Source organism: Poromitra crassiceps (genome assembly GCF_964638095.1).
Source record: "Poromitra crassiceps genome assembly, chromosome: 2".
NCBI lineage: Eukaryota > Metazoa > Chordata > Actinopteri > Beryciformes > Melamphaidae > Poromitra > Poromitra crassiceps.
In genome coordinates this window covers 61,949,084-61,967,547 of record NC_139624.1, presented here as the reverse complement: position 1 = coordinate 61,967,547, position 18,464 = coordinate 61,949,084, and the positions used below count along the sequence as shown (strand labels likewise).

The window sequence follows — 18,464 nt, the reverse complement described above, 5'->3', positions numbered from 1 at the left end:
CATGTTCACATATAGAGCTTATGGGTGCCTTGCTTTAGGGAAGAGTGGGTGCCATGCTTTGAATAGTGGCGAAATACTAAGAGCATGGGTGCCATGCTTTAAATAGTGGCGGAATATTGCCATGCTATGCCATGCTTTAAATAGTGGCGGAATATTGGAGGGGATAGAGTGGGTGCCATGCTTTGGCGTAAAATGTGTACTATGCTTTAGAGTAGTGGGGGAAGGGGGGAAGAGGAAGAACACCGGGAAGAGGAGAAAGCAGGAGAGTGGAGGAGGGAGGGAGAGCGGGGGGATGTGAGGGAGGAGAGGGGGGAGGTGGGGAGAAAATAGGAAATGTGGAGGAGGAGAGAACAGAGGAGGAGAGATGAGGGTGCAGGGGAGGGAGAGCCAGCAGGGGGAATGTGAGAGGGAGGAGAGGACAGAGAGGAGGAGAGAACAGAGAAGGAGAGGTGGGAGGGTGCAGGGGAAGGAGAGCAGGGGGAATGTGAGAGAGGGGAGAGGACAGAGAGGAGGAGAGAACAGAGAAGGAGAGGTGGGAGGGTACAGGGGAGGCAGAGCAGGGGGAATGTGAGAGGGAGGAGGTGGGGAGGAAATGGGAAATGTGGAGGAGGAGGGAACAGAGAAGGAGAGATGGGAGGGTGCAGGGGAGGGAGAGCCAGGGTAGAGGTAGGGTCTAGGGTTGGGGGAGGGGAGGGGGTAGGATACGGGCCCGGATTAGGGCGAGGGTGGGGAGAAAATGGGAAATGTGGAGGAGGAGAGAACAGAGAAGGAGAGGTGGGAGGGTGCAGGGGAAGGAGAGCAGGGGGAATGTGAGAGAGGGGAGAGGACAGAGAGGAGGAGAGAACAGAGAAGGAGAGGTGGGAGGGTGCAGGGGAAGGAGAGCAGGGGGAATGTAAGAGAGGGGAGAGGACAGAGAAGAGGAGAGAACAGAGAAGGAGAGGTGGGAGGGTGCAGGGGAAGGAGAGCAGGGGGAATGTGAGAGAGGGGAGAGGACAGAGAGGAGGAGAGAACAGAGAAGGAGAGGTGGGAGGGTGCAGGGGAGGGAGAGCAGGGGGAATGTGAGAGGGAGGAGGTGGGGAGAAAATGGGAAATGTGGAGGAGGAGGGAACAGGGAAGGAGAGGTGGGAGGGTGCAGGGGAGGGAGAGCCAGGGTAGAGGTAGGGTCTAGGGTTGGGGGAGGGAGTAGGATACGGGCCCGGATTAGGGCGAGGGTGGGGAGAAAATGGGAAATGTGGAGGAGGAGAGAACAGAGAAGGAGAGGTGGGAGGGTGCAGGGGAAGGAGAGCAGGGGGAATGTGAGAGAGGGGAGAGGACAGAGAGGAGGAGAGAGGCAGAGAAGGAGAGGTGGGAGGGTGCAGGGGAAGGAGAGCAGGGGGAATGTGAGAGAGGGGAGAGGACAGAGAGGACAGAGAAGGAGAGGTGGGAGGGTGCAGGGGAAGGAGAGCAGGGGGAATGTGAGAGAGGGGAGAGCAGGAAGTGGCAGGGATTCAGGAAAATAGGGGAGAAGAGGAGAAGGAGCAGAGGGGGGGAGAAGGAGGAGAGAGCAGGAGAAGGGAGGGGGGGGCGGTGGGATGTGGGGGAGGAAAGAGCATGGAAAGAGAGGAGGTGGGGGGGGAGTGGGAAATGTGGGAGAGGGGAGAACAGGAAGGGGGAAGAAGGGAAGAAGCGGGGGAAGGGGGAAAGAGAAAGAGAGGGGGGGGGGAGAAGATCAGACAACTGACTACTCTAAGCATTAACCAGAGCTAACTGGGACATAGTATCTAGCTAATCTACAGCCTAATCTGGCCTATCCTACTCTGCTCTAGTCTGATCTTTGCCTGAACACTATAACAGGTCAGCCTTAGGCTGTAGCTAATCTATCGCCTACCTAAGCTGTTCTAAACCAACCGGCAGCCCTCGACCAGTGATGAAGAGCACCGATGCCCCCCGCCCCGCCCCCCGCCCACATAAGGTGTGGGAGGGAAGGCCAGGCCGGGACACAGCGGCGTCCCCTCACCCCCAGTGAACGCAAGAAAACCTTTCCACCATATGGTGGCAATCCACACATGGATCGCCACATGGATTGCCTCAGTGACTTGGCTGAGGAGGAACCTTGTGAGGTCGTTGTGCTGCTGCGGCCCGGGCGGACCCAGCCCCCACGCGACCCGCCCCCCCAGCCACCAGCATAGTGACTGAGAACAGGTCTGAGAGCAGGCCACGCGGGGGACGGGCCCACCCAGGCCACAGCAACGGACCCCCATCCGGGGACTCCCCTCCGAGACAGGCCGAGAGATGCCGGGCTAAACCATGTACAGAGTTTCCGATAATGAAACTCTGTGAATGGTTTATTATGGAAATAAAATTTACAAGAGAACAGAAAATTGAAAATGTAAAAAGGAGTCCAACAGAAGGGATATAAAAATGTAGTTTTTAAATTATCCTAAGATCAGCGAAGGGAGTTGAAAATCTAAAAAGTAGAGTTCAAAAAGAAATAGAAAATGTAGTCTTTAAGTGTTCGTAGGTTTAGAGAATACTAGTTAATTAGCTAGGTGAAAAAAGGGGTAACAAGATTGGGAGTTCCATGAGGATGATCTGAGGAATCCATGAGTCCGCGTTGGTGACATGGATTAAGAGGAGGGGAGGGGAGGATAGGAGTCGGAGGTGATGATTGCTTTTGAGAAAGTTGTGACGGTGTTGTGCCAAGCTGCCTCTCCCCACCCTACCCTAGTACAGTAACCTCTTTCCCGGCAATTGCACGCATGCAAGACCAGCTTCTCCACAGCGCGGATGGCGTGACCGCAGTCAATGGCTTAACCAGAGTGGACAATTCTGACACAGGCTATTGAAATAGGCTAGAAGTAAAATCTCACACATTCCTACCCTATTAAAGAAACAAATGTTTTTAGATGTGTAGGCCTATGTTATAGCCTATATGAACGAAACGTCTAATTACAGTAAGCGCACGCTTTGGGACATCACTGCGTAATTGCGCGGCGGCCCTCTCTCTCTTCCCTCTCTCATTCTCTCTCTCTCCCCCCTCTCTCTCTCACCTCTCTGTTTCTCTGCTTGCTCTCAGCAAGAAAGAAGCTGGTGACGTGATGGCGGTGAGTTAAGGGGAGTGATCTCACCTTGTGAATCCTTTATGGGCATAAACACGCCTATGGAGGTTTGCGCTGAGATGACGTGAAGCGCAGCGGACCGACAGGCCCACAATTAGGGTGTTGCGCGGTGCTATTCCAGCGCAAAACGGGCGCTGACGCAAAATTATCGCCGGTGGGAAGATAGAGCCCTTAATCTCCATTCTCTTTCCATATTTTTAGCGATGGGTCTAAAGTCTATAGGTCTATATGACTTTAAAACTGACTTTGAAAAGTTACCACACAAGGCTAGGTCAAAACCTAGCATAGGGCCAGCGCGGAAAAGCGTTGACGAGCCTGTTGGCTGTAGCAGGCAGCGGCATTGTTAATGGGAAAGGTTGTTATAGTGGGAAAAGTCTGAAGGATATATAATTAAAAATCAGTATGGTAAGTGTTAAAAATGTTTTGTTCTTTAATGAAAAACGTATATACTATCAAAGTTGTCAAACATATTTCATTGCAGGATGATGTTGTGTGTTGGTGTACACCTTAAAATCAAATACGTGTTTGATTTGAAGATATTTTGTACCCCAAAAATAAATAGGCAAGGTATAGTAAGTGATGTCCACAAATACAGGACAAGAGGGAGCCCCACGGGCTCCCTCTCTATATATATATACCGTAAATTTCGGACTATAAGCCGCGGCTTTTTCCCCGTTTTTTGGCCCTGCGGCTTATATAACGGTGCGGCTTATCTATGGATTTTTTCAGAAAAAAAAAAAAAAAAAAAAAAAATCTCTCTTTTTTAGCACTCTTTCTAACTATAAATCCACTTCTGTTTTAATTTCCTCTCTTGCCCTCTTTTCACCACACCGCGGACACTGTGTGCACTGTAAAAAAAAAAACACAGGTGGTGTTGTGTTATGTTGTTTTGTTGAAATGTTAATAAATGGGAGCTTCCTCAAACAGCCATCTCTTTCCCGACAATCCCCTCTGTGCATGAACCCTTACATATGGTAATTAAACATTAAAACACAATAAAAAAAAAAAAAAACATTAAAACACCTGCGGCTTATAGTCCGGTGCGGCTTATATATGTAACAAACAGGCAATTTTGCTGCTGCGGCTTATACTCCGGTGCGGCTTATAGTGCGGAAATTACGGTATATGTATATATATATAATGTATATATATATATATATATATAATGTGTATATATATATATACTGTATATATATACAGAGAGAGAGAGAGAGAGAGAGATTTATAGTCTATAATTTGATCTGATCAGTGTTGTAGCTACATTACTGATGTAAAATCTTATTTTAGGGGTAAAAAATGAAATAAAATATTGAATACTATGAAATCTGGCCCTCACAAACACAACAAGGAAAACATCATCCTGCAATCAAATCTGTTTGAAACGTGTTATTATCTATTGTAAGATGTAAGATGTAATTATCTATTAGAAAACATTCCTTTTTCAATCCTGGCCTCAAAAAAGGGACAGTGTGTGTCAGTTTATCTACGTATAAATACAGAGTACCTGACTGCGTGTGCATGTGTGTGTGCGTGTGTGTGGTCCATGTCATCATACTTTGAAAAGACTCTGGACACGCCCTCAGAGTGGCAGTAGACGGTGTGGAAGAGCCAGGAGAAGGAGAGGCAGAGGATGGCTCCCAAGAAGAACATCCCAAGCACCACCTTCTCCTGAACCGGAGCCACGAAAAACGTGTTGGGCCGGAACATGTACATCAACCCCAGACACAGGAAGAACAGACAACCTGGGGGAGAGAGAGGGAGAGAGAAAGACAGAGGGGTGGGGAGAGAGATTGAGGCAGAGAGACATACATACAATACAACACTTGTTTTAACCTGCAATTGTAGCCCTTTGTAGACCAATAAGCATAATTTCTAAAACTGGAGTGTAGTAATGATGAGATGTATCATTTCTCCATGTATCAAGTTCCATCAAAATCCAATCAGTGTCTGAAATAGTTTGTGTGAGGAACAAACCAAATAGCAGAACAATAGTCCTAAATGCTGTAGACAAATAGCCTCAACAGTATTCACCTCCACTGACCCCCCCCCCCCCCCCACACACACACACACACACACACACCTCTCCTATACCACTAGGTGGCAGCAGAGCTGATTCTGAAAATAGCTCTAATAAGCTCTTCAGTGATAGAAGGAAAATGGTGCTTTGGCTTGAACAAATTGTAGAGAGGTGAGAGCTTCTATTTCAAAACTGGATGGAGACCAAAATTAAACAACAAATTCCAAAGCTCTCACTCAAACTTAACACGCTGGAATTTGTTGGATTACGTTTGAAGGAGCTTTTTGTCTCCTCCTCCGGCTCAGCTGGTGACACACAGACACAGCAATGCTAATAAGAGCTCATCTGCCCGACAGTCTGACATTCTGCATAAGAATTTGTTATTTGACCACGCCTGCTTCCACATGAAAAACAAGAAGCAATAGATAAATACATTAGAGAAACAGAACACACAGATAGAGAAGCAAAATCACGCTAGTTATTTAATATCGCCTCATTCAAATAGCCACCACTCATCTCAGTCTGAGCTGAAACTTTGTTTCACTTGCATGTGTGTTTAGTTTAGTTTATTAGGATCTCTATTAGCTGCAGCAAATGCTACAGTTATTCTCACTGGGGTCCAAGTCCAACACATATGCATATAAAACCATACAGTACAATATATACATCGCAACATAATAACATAGCAAAATGAAACAAAACACTGCACAAGACTACAGTGTTTGTATTGTAGCAGTGTTGTAGTCAAGTCACTATATCTCAAGTCTCGAGTCGAGTCTCGAGTGTTCAAGTCCTAGTCCAAGTCCAAGTCACCAAAGAAGAGTCTGAGTGAAGTCCCCATTACCTGAGTCCGAGTCCGGAGTTAGCCTCCTGAACATGAGCGTGAATCCACACGTGCCTGCCCTTACACCAAAGTGAATCATGTCACAGTACAGGCCTCCACATTAAGGGTGCTTTCACACTGGCACCCAGGTACCGTTCCCGAGTACACTTGTCCCCAAATTGACCCCAGTTTCAGAACATCCACTTTAAAAGGTGGTCTGGGGAGTGCTTTGGCGTGCCCTGGCAAGGAACACTTGCGAGTGTGAACGCCACCCGTTCCGAACCACATAGACAACAAGGATAAACTCCAGGCATAGTTGATGACGCAAGTGCACACTGTTCCGTTTCCGAGCGGGGAAGAAATGTTGTAATGTGAAATCTGACCAGCGGGGGAGAGGGGAGGGGGGGCAATCGTTCCCGCGTGCGGAACGGAACAGAACGAAAGCAATCGTTCCCAGTGTGAAAGCAGCCTAAGGCTTGTCCTGTTGTTCGCGTCAAGTGGATTCTTTTCGTAGGACAAGTGGACAGAAATGTACTTGCCCCACCGGACAACTTAAAAGTCCAGTGTTTCCCACACAGACTTTAATTGGGTGGGCCGCCCAGGTATATTAACGGCCAACCAAGTATATTTGGTGGCCCATTTTAGCATTTTTCATTCTGCTTTGTGAAACATGACACCAAATTTATCAGAAGAACTGAGTGAATTGTGAAAATTCTGTTTGATAAGTTCATTTACATTTTAAATGACTGACGAGGAGGCAAATAGTCTTCAACTGTTTCCTACTGTCAGAGAAAACCCCCCTTCGCAAACAAAATGAAAAAAATAAATTATTGTGAAATTATTCATTTTTACACAGACAAGTGACTTTTGCGCTTGGACAAGTGAAAGGCAAATTTACTTGTCCAACGACAAGTGCCCCAAAAAGTTAATGTCAAGCCCAGCAGTATCAATATTGCTAACAATATTAGGGCCTATTACAACAAAAACAAAAAGTCTTTATCAAAATAAGTCAGAGTCTTTGGGCCCTATCTTGGTACAGGAGACATCCCCTATTTGCGCTTGCTTGCGCACCTGTTTGCGTGCCTTAACGATAGCAGTCCACCATGCGCAAGTGTCCAGGTGTTATGCCGAGTTTTGCACCCCCGCCCGGCCGCTGCTAAGTGCATCCCCACCTCACGGGAGCTTATTGTAATGATTTATACAGAAACGTACCTGTTTAAAAATGATATAATTGTCTGGGTAGACGTGACCTCCCTGTTTTCTTTTTTTTTTTGAAATTCTCTTTTTATTATAGAATTATCAGGTCCATTATACATTTCACACATTTTCATCATTGTATCCATCTTTTCATCATGCACAACCATATACAACCATCCTACCCAATCATTCCGATGTCAATTCCAATAATGATGTTATCTTTCTTAAACTTATGTACTGTTACTGACCATTAATCCCCAATTTCCTATCCTATGTCAATAACTTACATCCATAATCCACACTTTTATAGTGCTCGAACCCGAGCAATGGGGTGTGCCTTCATACTACTCTAACCCCTTATCTTATGGGGAGATGAAATAAAAACAAACCAGCAAACAGACAGAAAAAACAAACACTATTACAGTTTACACAAATGATGGTCTAATATTTATGATGTACATTAACCAGCTTTCCCATCTTTTCATGAACTTGTCCTGTTGCAGTCTAATTGAAAAAGTAATTCTCTCCATTTTATATATTTCGTAAATTATATCAATCCATTCATCTACTGTTGGTCTGTCCGGTCTTAGCCACCTTCTAGTAATTGCTTTCCTGCCCGCTGCACTCAGAATCCTGAATAAGTACCCATCCGGAGAAGAAGCATTTTCTGATGATAGGGCACCCAAGTACATCGTTTCCATTTTAAATGGAATTCCCCCATGAAACACCTTTTCCATCACCCCATGTATCTCCTCCCAGAATCTGACTAATACCGGACAAGACCAAAACACATGATAATGGCTCGCTTCTGATGACCCACACTGTCTCCAGCACATGGAGGAGTTGGTATAATGTCTTGACTGTACCGGTGTAATAAAGAATCTCATAAGGCCCTTCCAACAGAATTCTCTCCATGAGGCTGAACTTGAAGTCCTCCACTGTAACACACACAAATTCTCCCACTCTTCATCAGTTATATATATGTCTCCATCCCTTTCCCATTTATGTCTTACATATCCTGTACCTTCCTTTGTTTGTTGCAAGCCCCCGTAGAGTCTTGAGATGGTTTTTTGACTCGAGCAAGAGACGTATGCCTCTGTAAAAACTTGTAAAAAAATATTGTCCTTTAATTTTTCTTTATTTTCCCTCAGTAGCTGTTCTATATGATGCCGAATTTGGAAAAACCTAAAAAAATCTTCATCAGTCAGGTCATGTTGCATCTTCAGATTTCTGAAACTTTTCATGGATCCTTGTTCAATAAAGGTACAGTAAGCTGTTAAGCCCTTATCCGTCCAACCCCTAAATCTCGCATCCACTCTACTGGGAGTGAATTCTGGGTCAAACGCCCCCCACCTCAAGACTCTAACAGCTTCATTCAATTGGCATTGTACAATTGCCTTGTTCCACAGTTTGAGTGACAAACTAATCCAGGGATTCCCCAATTCCATTAGGTCACTCCTCCATTCCTTTACACCCAAAACCGCTTGAATTGGGTATCCCTCTGTCCTAGCCATCTCAATCTCCTTCCACCTTGCAGAGTATTCTGAGTTACACCAGCATGCCAGAGGTCTTATCTGGGCTGCCGTATAATAATCTCTCAGACACGGGAGTGCGACTCCACCCTTATTTTTGGCTAACTGTAAACTCCGATATCTGATTCTAGCTCTACGCCCTTGCCAAATGAATCTCGATATAATTTTGTCCCATTCTTGAAATTGTTGATCCGATATTTCCAATGGCAAGGACTGAAAAAGATACAGCACTCTCGGCAAGATGACCTCCCTGTTTTCTAAGTTAAAACAGCACTGAAATATGGTGGGGATGCAATTCTCTGTGGTGGTGCAGAATTGTTCACGGCACCTGCGCATAAGAGGTGCTTTTCAAAGCTCTTAGCGCAAAGTAATTGCACACATGATAGGAGAATGCCATCTGTCCCCACATTTTTGCACCGAAACGCCTGGCACGCATACCCTAAGCATGTCCAGTACAATTATAACAGGCATGCGCTTGTGTACGCCCCCAATTTGCATTGCGTGCGGCATTAAACAAGCGCAAAACCAGCGCAAACGCTAAATTACCGCTTTTGCGACGATAGGGCTCCTTGTCTCCAACTTCCGAGTCCGAATGCATAGATGCTCGAGTCCAAATCCAAGTCGAAGTCTGAGTCATCAGTGCTCAAGTCCAAGTTGAGTTCTGAAAATGACTCGAGTCAAGTCGGACTCGACTACAACACTGTACTGTAGTGTGTGTGTGTGTGTGTGTGTGTGTGTGTGTGTGTGTGTGTGCGCGTGTCCTACCTAGCAGGTGTGTCCAGATGTTTCCTGTCTCAGTGTGGATTCTGAAGATGCTCTTGAAGCAGGCGCGGAACGAGGGCATTGGAGGCCTGTGGCCGTGAAGCAGGTAGTCGTTGTCTTTCAGCCAATCAGGGAGCATGTCATGGGGGAAGACGCGCCACCGGCCGTCCCACATCTGATTGGTTAATGAAGGCACATGGGAACAGGACAGGGTGTTAGAGTAACATCTGATTGGTTAATGAAGGCACATAGGAAGAGGACAGGGTGTTAGAGTAACATCTGAATGGTTAATGAAGGCACATAGGAAGAGGACAGGGTGTTAGAGTAACATCTGATTGGTTAATGAAGGCACATAGGAAGAGGACAGGGTGTTAGAGTAACATCTGATTGGTTAATGAAGGCACATAGGAAGAGGACAGGGTGTTAGAGCAACATCTGATTGGTTAATGAAGGCACATAGGAAGAGGACAGGGTGTTAGAGCAACATCTGATTGGTTAATGAAGGCACATAACAAGAGGACAGGGTGTTAGAGTAACATCTGATTGGTTAATGAAGGCACATAGGAAGAGGACAGGGTGTTAGAGCAACATCTGATTGGTTAATGAAGGCACATAGGAAGAGGACAGGGTGTTAGAGCAACATCTGATTGGTTAATGAAGGCACATAGGAAGAGGACAGGGTGTTAGAGTAACATCTGATTGGTTAATGAAGGCACACGGGTGACGGGAAGTGGACAGGGTGTGAGAGCAACATCACAAACTAGCCTCTCTTCATCTGAAGAAGAGTCTTTCCCGCTTGTTGTAAACAGGATGTGCTGTTTGCATGAAACGGCTGAGGAATAGATAGAGTCAATGTCTTGTCATAGACGCTGGGGTAGCTGGCTGGGGGCGTGGCCAGGGTGGGGTAAATCCTCCCGTTCTCCCCATTCAACATAGTTAGCATCAGTGTTGTGAAGTAACAAGTTACTAGTTACTCGTTACTGTAATAATATTACTTTTCCAAGTAACGAGTAGTGTAACGAATTACTAATAGAATATAAGTAATAATATTACCGTTACTTCAAAATAAAACGACTCCTTACATCTTTTGTTGAGTCCATTCTGTGATGCCGCTGCGCTGCAAAACGACACGCAGTCGGCATTCACTGATCACAAGCAGCATGGCTTTAACGCCTCCAAAACAAGGTGACGTCACCGCAGAGCACATTCAGAGCACCAACAGGCAGCCACACCTCCCTCTCTGCCCTGCTGAGCCAAGGAGGAAAATCTGTGGCTGGATATATTCCCATGACTTTGTTTTTGTCGGGAAGAAAGGTGACACGAACATCAAAGTCAAATGTAAACGGTGTCCAGGACAGGTAGGCTACTAACACTCTTTCCACTGTGAAAAACACGAGCTCAAACTTCCTAACGTTAACGTTACGAGACGAGAGGACAGCACAACAGAAACTGGAAAACTGTTAAAATACAGAGATAACGTAAAAACTCACAAGCTGGTGGACATCAAACATTGCTGTTATTATTGTCAGGTTAATGTTAATGTTGCAGAGCTAACGTTATTTGTGACACAAACTTGTTACGCAAAGATGTAGCAGTGCATTATACTGCATTCTATAAAACAGAAGCTGTTTAAAAGATTGCATCTTGTCATCACTTTGAGCCAGGTGTGCTCTTCATCAAGCATCTCTGTAGGAAGCTGTGCTCTGGCAAAGCGATTAGTTTAAATGGAACGGCACATAATAGACCTAGTTCACACATTCGCACGGCAAAGTCTGCATTTTGATGAGAAAAACGCTATGGGCCTTTTTCACAACGGCCATTTGTGTCTAGAAGACAGAGTATACACAGGTGCAACCAACTAACTAATTAGGGCTCTGGCACTGGAACACCTAAATGGACTGGAAGTTGGAACCCCTAATTAACATCTTGGTGCACCTGTGTTACCTCCTGCCTTTTAGACACAAAATCGCTGCAGTGAAAAAGGCCTATTGCCATTTGTGTGGAATGTAACGGAAAAAGTAATATAAAGAGTATGTAACGAATTACTTTTGGCATGGAGTAATAAGTAAAGTAATAATATTACTTTTGAAAATAGTAACGAGTAATATGTAATATATTACTTTTTTAAAGTAACGTGCCCAACACTGGTTAGCATTTAGCTGGTAGCCCAGCCCAGGCAGACAGGATCGGTGATTCAACCACAGCAGTAAACGCACATCTGAACAGACGTCTATGTACCTGCTCTAGAATCCACAATCCTGTAGTGTAGAGCCGCAGGACGGTCCTTTGGTGAGTCAGGCCATTGAGATATATGTTTTTTTTTTACCCTATTCGCGCGCCAGCCATAGTAACATTTTGTGGGCGTTCCCACACAGACCGACTGTATCTATACAAAGTTAGTCAAAAATCATCCGATCTATAGTGTGAACATACAATCAATTCAATCCATAATAAAGCTATTTTCTCTGTTTTTTATGAGACCATATTTGAATTTGGGATGGGCAAGAGTACTCGGCTAACGTTAGTATTCGAGTAACGTTTCAGCCGTTCAGGTACTCCTGTTTCTATTTTATTTGATGGGAATCCAACAAGGCAGGGGGGAAATCCCCGGTGCAAACGAGACAGATGCACGCTTCTCCATAAAGCAGGCCTGATCAAACTCATTCAAAACGTTGCACTAGTTTACTAACATTACTAGCCTCCACTGCCGTGCGTTTCCCATAACGTTTGCAAGCAATACCAAATATGGGGAAAGTGCCAGCCGCTGAAGAAATAGGACGATGTAATTACTACATCACTGTAACAATGATCATAAAGCAGTATGGATTATACCGGGCACGTATTGGAAATATCTGGTAAGCCTTTGGTTGTTCAACAACACTGTTTTATCTACTAAGTTAGAAATGCTAACCAGCTGATTAACGTAAACGTAGTTACTGAGCTAGGCTAACAGCTGCTAAGCTAATGTCCGATTACATAATCACGGTTGGTCGCTCCTCACAAAAAGGGCGCCAGGCTCCAAACAGCCCCTACACAGCAGACTATCCGTACGCTATCATTAGAGTAATAGATCGTACAGGCCTATAACCTACGAAATTAACTGTTTACCATAGCCAAACGTTGGTTCCGCTTGTTTCCACACGGTCTTTTATTTTATTTTTTGCAAGTACCTGGTTACTCGTTCATAATTAAAAGGAGAGTACTTGAATATTGAAATGACTTCAAATGCCCATCCCTAATTTGAATATCGTCACTCTATTATTTTAACTTTCTAATGTCCAGCTCCCTCCCTAAACTGTTCCTGCTAAATAGTTTCACAGTGAATAAAACAACTTTAAACTGTAAACTAGCTCAACATCATCAACAAATTGTGTATTATGAGCAGCAGCAGATCAAGCGTATTTATAAACATGAGACAGGAGGAGATACAGCAGGTTGTGTATCCTACTGACCCAGTGTCCCGGCAACAGGACGCCTGTGTGTGTGTGTGTGTGTGTGTGTGTGTGTGTGTGTGTGTGTGTGCGTGTGTGTGTGTGCGTGAGAGAGAGCTAGAGAGAAGTCAAGTCAAGTCAAGTTTATTTGTATAGCACATTTCATACACAGAGGCAATTCAAAGTGCTTCACATAAAATGGTTGACAGGAAAAGAAAAGAAAAGAAGACGTGTTATGTGTTACGTGTTATGTTTTTATGTTTTTATCTTTTTATTCTTTTAGTAGCTGTTTCTTTATATATTTTTATTTTTTATTTTTCCCTGTTTGATTGCTTGATTGTTTTTATCATGCATCTGTAAAGCACCTTGTGAAGCCCTTGGATTTTAAAGTGTGCTATATAAATTGAATTTATTATTATTATTATTATTAAAATGGACATTTAAAAGTATCACAACAAAACTTTAAAAAAAGAGTATAAAAAGTGCATTAAGCAACAGGCGCAGCAGTTGCAGAAAGAGCTAAAAACTTATAGAGGGCTCATTGGGTTTGCATAGTAGCTGTCAGCAGTTAAAAGCGACGGTAAACATAAAAGTCTTTAGTCTATTTTTAAAAGTAAGTAAGGTTGGGGCAGATCTGAGGTCTTCAGGCAATTTGTTCCAGCTAGCAGAAGCATAGTGGGTAAATGCAGCCTTCCCATGATTTGATTTGATCCTAGGGATAGTTAATAAGCTGGACCCTGTTGACCTAAGAGTTCTAGACGGTTCGTAGCGTGGGAGCAATTCAGCTATGTATTTTGGGCCTAGGCCATTAAGTGATTTATAGACTAATAACAGTATTTTACAATCTATTCTATGACACACTGGCAACCAGTGTAAGGACTTAAGAACTGGAGTGATATGATCAGCTTTCTTAGTCTTTGTTAGAACTCTAGCAGCAGCAATCTGAATGATTGAGAGTGTATATGTCCATGTGTGCATGTGCATGTCTGCGTATGTGTATTGCAGCAGGTGTCAAATTGACACTATTGGGTCCACTACCAGTCAGTGGTGTAAATAAATAAAGCGAAGTCCGATACAACTCATACCCTTGATGGAGAGAGAGAGAGAGACACGGGGGTGAAGAAAGTGGAGAGATATATAGAAAGAGAAAAGAGAGAAGTTTAGTTTAGTTGATTAAAAAGGATCGCCATTAGCTGCCGCCTAGATGACAGCTAGACTTCCTGCCTGGGTCCAAAGCTAGTCTTCCTGGGGTCCAAGAAGTGCAAGATGGAGAGAGAGAGAGAGAGAGAGAGAGAGAGAGAGAGAGAAGCTGTTGACAGTGCCTCTCCAGTGATTAATTTCCCTAATTTGCAACCTGCTGGCAGCAATTTAAGCATACTGTGTGTGTGTGTGTGTGTGTGTGTGTGTGTGTGTGTGTGTGTGTGTGTGTGTGCACGTATTATTTCAAGCTACTCTTGAGTTTATACGGTGTCATGTTACAAGCAGTTGTTCTACCTCTTCACTTCTGCTCACAAACTGCCTTTTCACCATCGTTTGTTGCGCAAAACAAAAGAAAATAAAAGACCTGACAAGCCCATTTTGGATGTAAACATGGGGGCGTTTGTGGCAATCTAAATGATTAAAAGGAAGCCATTGCTGTAGTGGTTTGATGAACTTTGTGCTGCTTGACGCTGAGCTGATTCTTCCCCATGTATTTAGGACATTTCACAGCAGAGCATCAACATCTTGGCTCATAGAGACACTGCGGAGCGCGTGATCATTCAGAAACCACGCCCAAAACGGGGGAAACCAACCCCCCCCACGACCAATCCTAGCGTTCTCCTATGTCGCGTGCATGGTTGCGTGTTGCACACAAAGATCATATATACGGAAGTTGAACACTCCAACTTACTTCACTGACAGCTAGATCCACATTTTCTTCTCGGCAATTCTCAATGACTTCATATTTGACCACATGTCCGTCAGCGCGAAGTTATGGACCTCATCAAAATTGAACCTCGTTTTTCTCAGTTTGTTGGATGATGCAACTTTAGAGAAATACTTTTAACCTGGTGGATTATTGGTCGATCATCAGAAACATGGATTTAAGACTCCTTTTCCACAGTTTTGAAGAGCACCATGTCTTTAACCAGGTGGCGATTGCAGCCTGCATGCCTTCCTACACTGTAGCACTGACCCGTTTACCGTTATATTTTCATCTGACTTCACCCCAAAACTCACGGTGCTGCCAGTTACCAGTTACCAATTTACCAGTATAATGAAGAATGTCGGTTCAGACATTATGCATGGAATCAAACCGGTTCTGGCTGGAACACCGGACCGGACCGCTAAAACCTGAAATTGACCCATGCCTAGTGCACGCTGGAGCCCGTTCAGCAAAGAAACAACGGTGCTGTCCAGGTGAGCAGGCCATCTGCCCAGAGGGCCCCGCCCACACCACGTGCAAGTCATTAGCGGACGACCACGGAGGTCCATCAACGCCGAGAGGGTTACAGTGGCGAGTCTGTCCTCTTTGCAAAACACGCTGATGCTCATGCTAAACTCACAACGGTCCTAACAGCATTCATTTGTTTATGGCTCCGGTCTTTGAGATGTGCCGATAATAACCCTGAAACGATAACAATGCTTAATTGATATGATTATTGATTAGAGAAACACATTCAGAGGCGTGGTGGCTCAGTGGTTAGCACTGTTGCCTCACAGCAAGAAGGTCCCGGGTTCGAAACCCGGCCCGTCCCAGGTCCTTTCTGTGTGGAGTTTGCATGTTCTCTCCCGTGTTCGTGTGGGTTTTCTCCGGGTGCTCCGGTTACCTCCCACGATCAAAGACATGTATGTTAGAGTTAATACTCCTGTCAGTGCCCCTGACCAAGGCAATGGCAAAAATAACTGGAGTCCTAGTTCTAGTAGGAAGGTTCCTAGTAGAGGATGGGTCAAATGCAGAGGATGAATTTCCCCATGGGGATAAATAAAGGATAACTTACTTAGAGACCCGAACTGTAACATTGCATGTGTGTGTGTGCACGTGTGTGCGTGTGTCTGTGTGTATGTATGTGTGTGCGCGCGCGTGTGTGTGTGTGCGCGTACCTTGTGTACGAACTCTTCCATCCTCTCCATGGCAGTGGGAGATGGCAGCAGCGGAGTCTCCTCCTCCTTTTCATCCTTCTCTCCTTCTCTCCCTCCTCCATCCTCCTCAGGTTTTCTCCTCCCCCTCTCATCGCTCTCTGGGACGTTCTGAAAACAAACGGCCGCACAGTTAGGAAAGGGTGTTGAGAGGACCACTGGTCTTTTGACGCCCAGGATGTTTTCGCTCTAGTGAAATTAATATAAATCCAATAACATAAAACAGATTCTCTCTCTTTTTTGGGCATTTCTGCTTTATTAGATAGCATTGAGTGGAGAGTTGTAAGATAATTGATCCCAAATAAGAACTTTTCCTTTTCTACCTCCTCCACTCATTAGTCTGCATGACCTATTGCCATACAGTGATAGTTGACCACATACAAATCCAAACCTTTTTTATGATTGTCAGAAAACGCATACCCTGGAATTATCACCATAAATCAAAATGCTGTATGGTGATTTATGCATTTATGAGTATACAGATACTAGAGAGTATACTACTACTAATAATAATAGATGGTATAACTAATTTAACTGCGCAATGTTAACCAAGTGAGAAACTTAAAATTTAGAACACTAGGTTAGTAGGACAAAAGCCAATGTCTTGTTCTACTGAAGGGAGCATAGGGTCACACACAGGCACGCACGCACGCACACACACACACACACACACACACACACACACACAAGAAACACACACACACACACACAAGGGTCATGTTCTGCTGTGAGGAAGCGATTAGGAAAGATGTGCCTTCTGTTCATTTGACTACACCACAGGAGAGAGGGAGACAGAGGGGAGGGGGCGAGAGAGAGGAGAAGACACAGGGGAGGGGGCGAGAGAGAGAAGACAGAGGGGAGGGGGCGAGAGAGAGAAGACAGAGGGGAGGGGGCGAGAGAGAGAAGACAGAGGGGAGGGGGGGAGAGAGAGAGAAGACACAGGGGAGGGGGCGAGAGAGAGGAGAAGACAGAGGGGAGGGGGGAGAGAGGAGAAGACAGAGGGGAGGGGGCAAGAGAGAGAAGACAGAGGGGAGGGGGGGAGAGAGGAGAAAACACAGGGGAGGGGGCGAGAGAGAGAAGACAGAGGGGAGGGGGCGAGAGAGAGGAGAAAACACAGGGGAGGGGGCGAGAGAGAGAAGACAGAGGGGAGGGGGCGAGAGAGAGAAGACAGAGGGGAGGGGGCGAGAGAGAGAAGACAGAGGGGAGGGGGCGAGAGAGAGAAGACAGAGGGGAGGGGGCGAGAGAGAGAAGACAGAGGGGAGGAGAGAGAGAGGAGAAGACAGAGGGGAGGGGGCAAGAGAGAGAGAAGACAGAGGGGAGGAGGAGAGAGAGAGAGAAGACAGAGCGGAGGAGGAGAGAGAGAGGAGAAGACAGAGGAGAGGGGGCGAGAGAGAGAAGACAGAGGGGAGGAGGCGAGAGAGAGAGAAGACAGAGGGGAGGAGGCGAGAGAGAGGAGAAGACAGAGGAGAGGGGGCGAGAGAGAGAAGACACATGGGGGGGGAGAGAAGACAGAGGGGAGGAGAGAGAGAGGAGAAGACAAAGGGGAGGGGGCGAGAGAGAGGAGAAGACAGAGGGGAGGGGGCGAGAGAGAGAAGACAGAGGGGAGGAGGAGAGAGAGAGAGAAGACAGAGGGGAGGAGAGAGAGAGAAGACAGAGGGGAGGGGGCGAGAGAGAGGAGAAGACAGAGGAGAGGGGGCGAGAGAGAGAAGACACAGGGGAGGAGGAGAGAGAGAGAGAAGACAGAGGAGAGGAGGAGAGAGAGAGAAGACACAGGGGAGGAGAGAGAGAGAGAGAAGACAGAGGGGAGGGAGCGAGAGAGAGGGAGACAGAGGGGAGGGGACGAGAGAGAGAAGACAGAGGGGAGGAGAGAGAGAGGAGAAGAGAGAGGGGAGGGGGCGAGAGAGAGAAGACAGAGGGGAGGAGGAGAGAGAGAGGGAGACAGAGGGGAGGGGACGAGAGAGAGAAGACAGAGGGGAGGAGAGAGAGAGGAGAAGACAGAGGGGAGGGGGCGAGAGAGAGAAGACAGAGGGGAGGAGGAGAGAGAGAGAGAAGACAGAGGGGAGGAGGAGAGAGAGAGAAGACAGAGGGGAGGGGGCGAGAGAGAGGAGAAGACAGAGGAGAGGGGGCGAGAGAGAGAAGACACAGGGGAGGAGGAGAGAGAGAGAAGACAGAGGGGAGGAGAGAGAGAGAGAGAAGACAGAGGGGAGGGAGCGAGAGAGAGGGAGGGAGACAGAGGGGAGGGGACGAGAGAGAGAAGACAGAGGGGAGGAGAGAGGAGAAGACAGAGGGGAGGGGGCGAGAGAGAGGAGAAGACAGAGGGGAGGGGGCGAGAGAGAGAAGACAGAGGGGAGGAGGAGAGAGAGAGGAGAAGACAGAGGAGAGGGGGCGAGAGAGAGGAGAAGACAGAGGAGGGGGCGAGAGAGAGAAGACACAGGGGAGGAGGAGAGAGAGAGAGAAGACAGAGGGGGGGAGGAGAGAGAGAGA

The 18,464-nt window shown here is 46.3% G+C and overlaps 1 protein-coding gene across 1 annotated transcript in view; it reads right to left on the bottom strand.

Moving 5' to 3' along the window:
• LOC310797806 (adiponectin receptor protein 2-like) overlaps positions 1 to 18,464 on the bottom strand; it is a 130,871-nt gene that overhangs the window by 11,167 nt on the left and 101,240 nt on the right. Inside the window, exons 3-5 of the mRNA XM_083660241.1 lie at positions 15,945 to 16,091; positions 9,433 to 9,604; positions 4,654 to 4,840 (exon numbers count right to left, since the gene is read on the bottom strand). Coding sequence (XP_083516367.1) covers positions 4,654 to 4,840; positions 9,433 to 9,604; positions 15,945 to 16,091 — 506 coding nt within the window. The remainder of the gene's footprint in view (positions 1 to 4,653; positions 4,841 to 9,432; positions 9,605 to 15,944; positions 16,092 to 18,464) is intronic.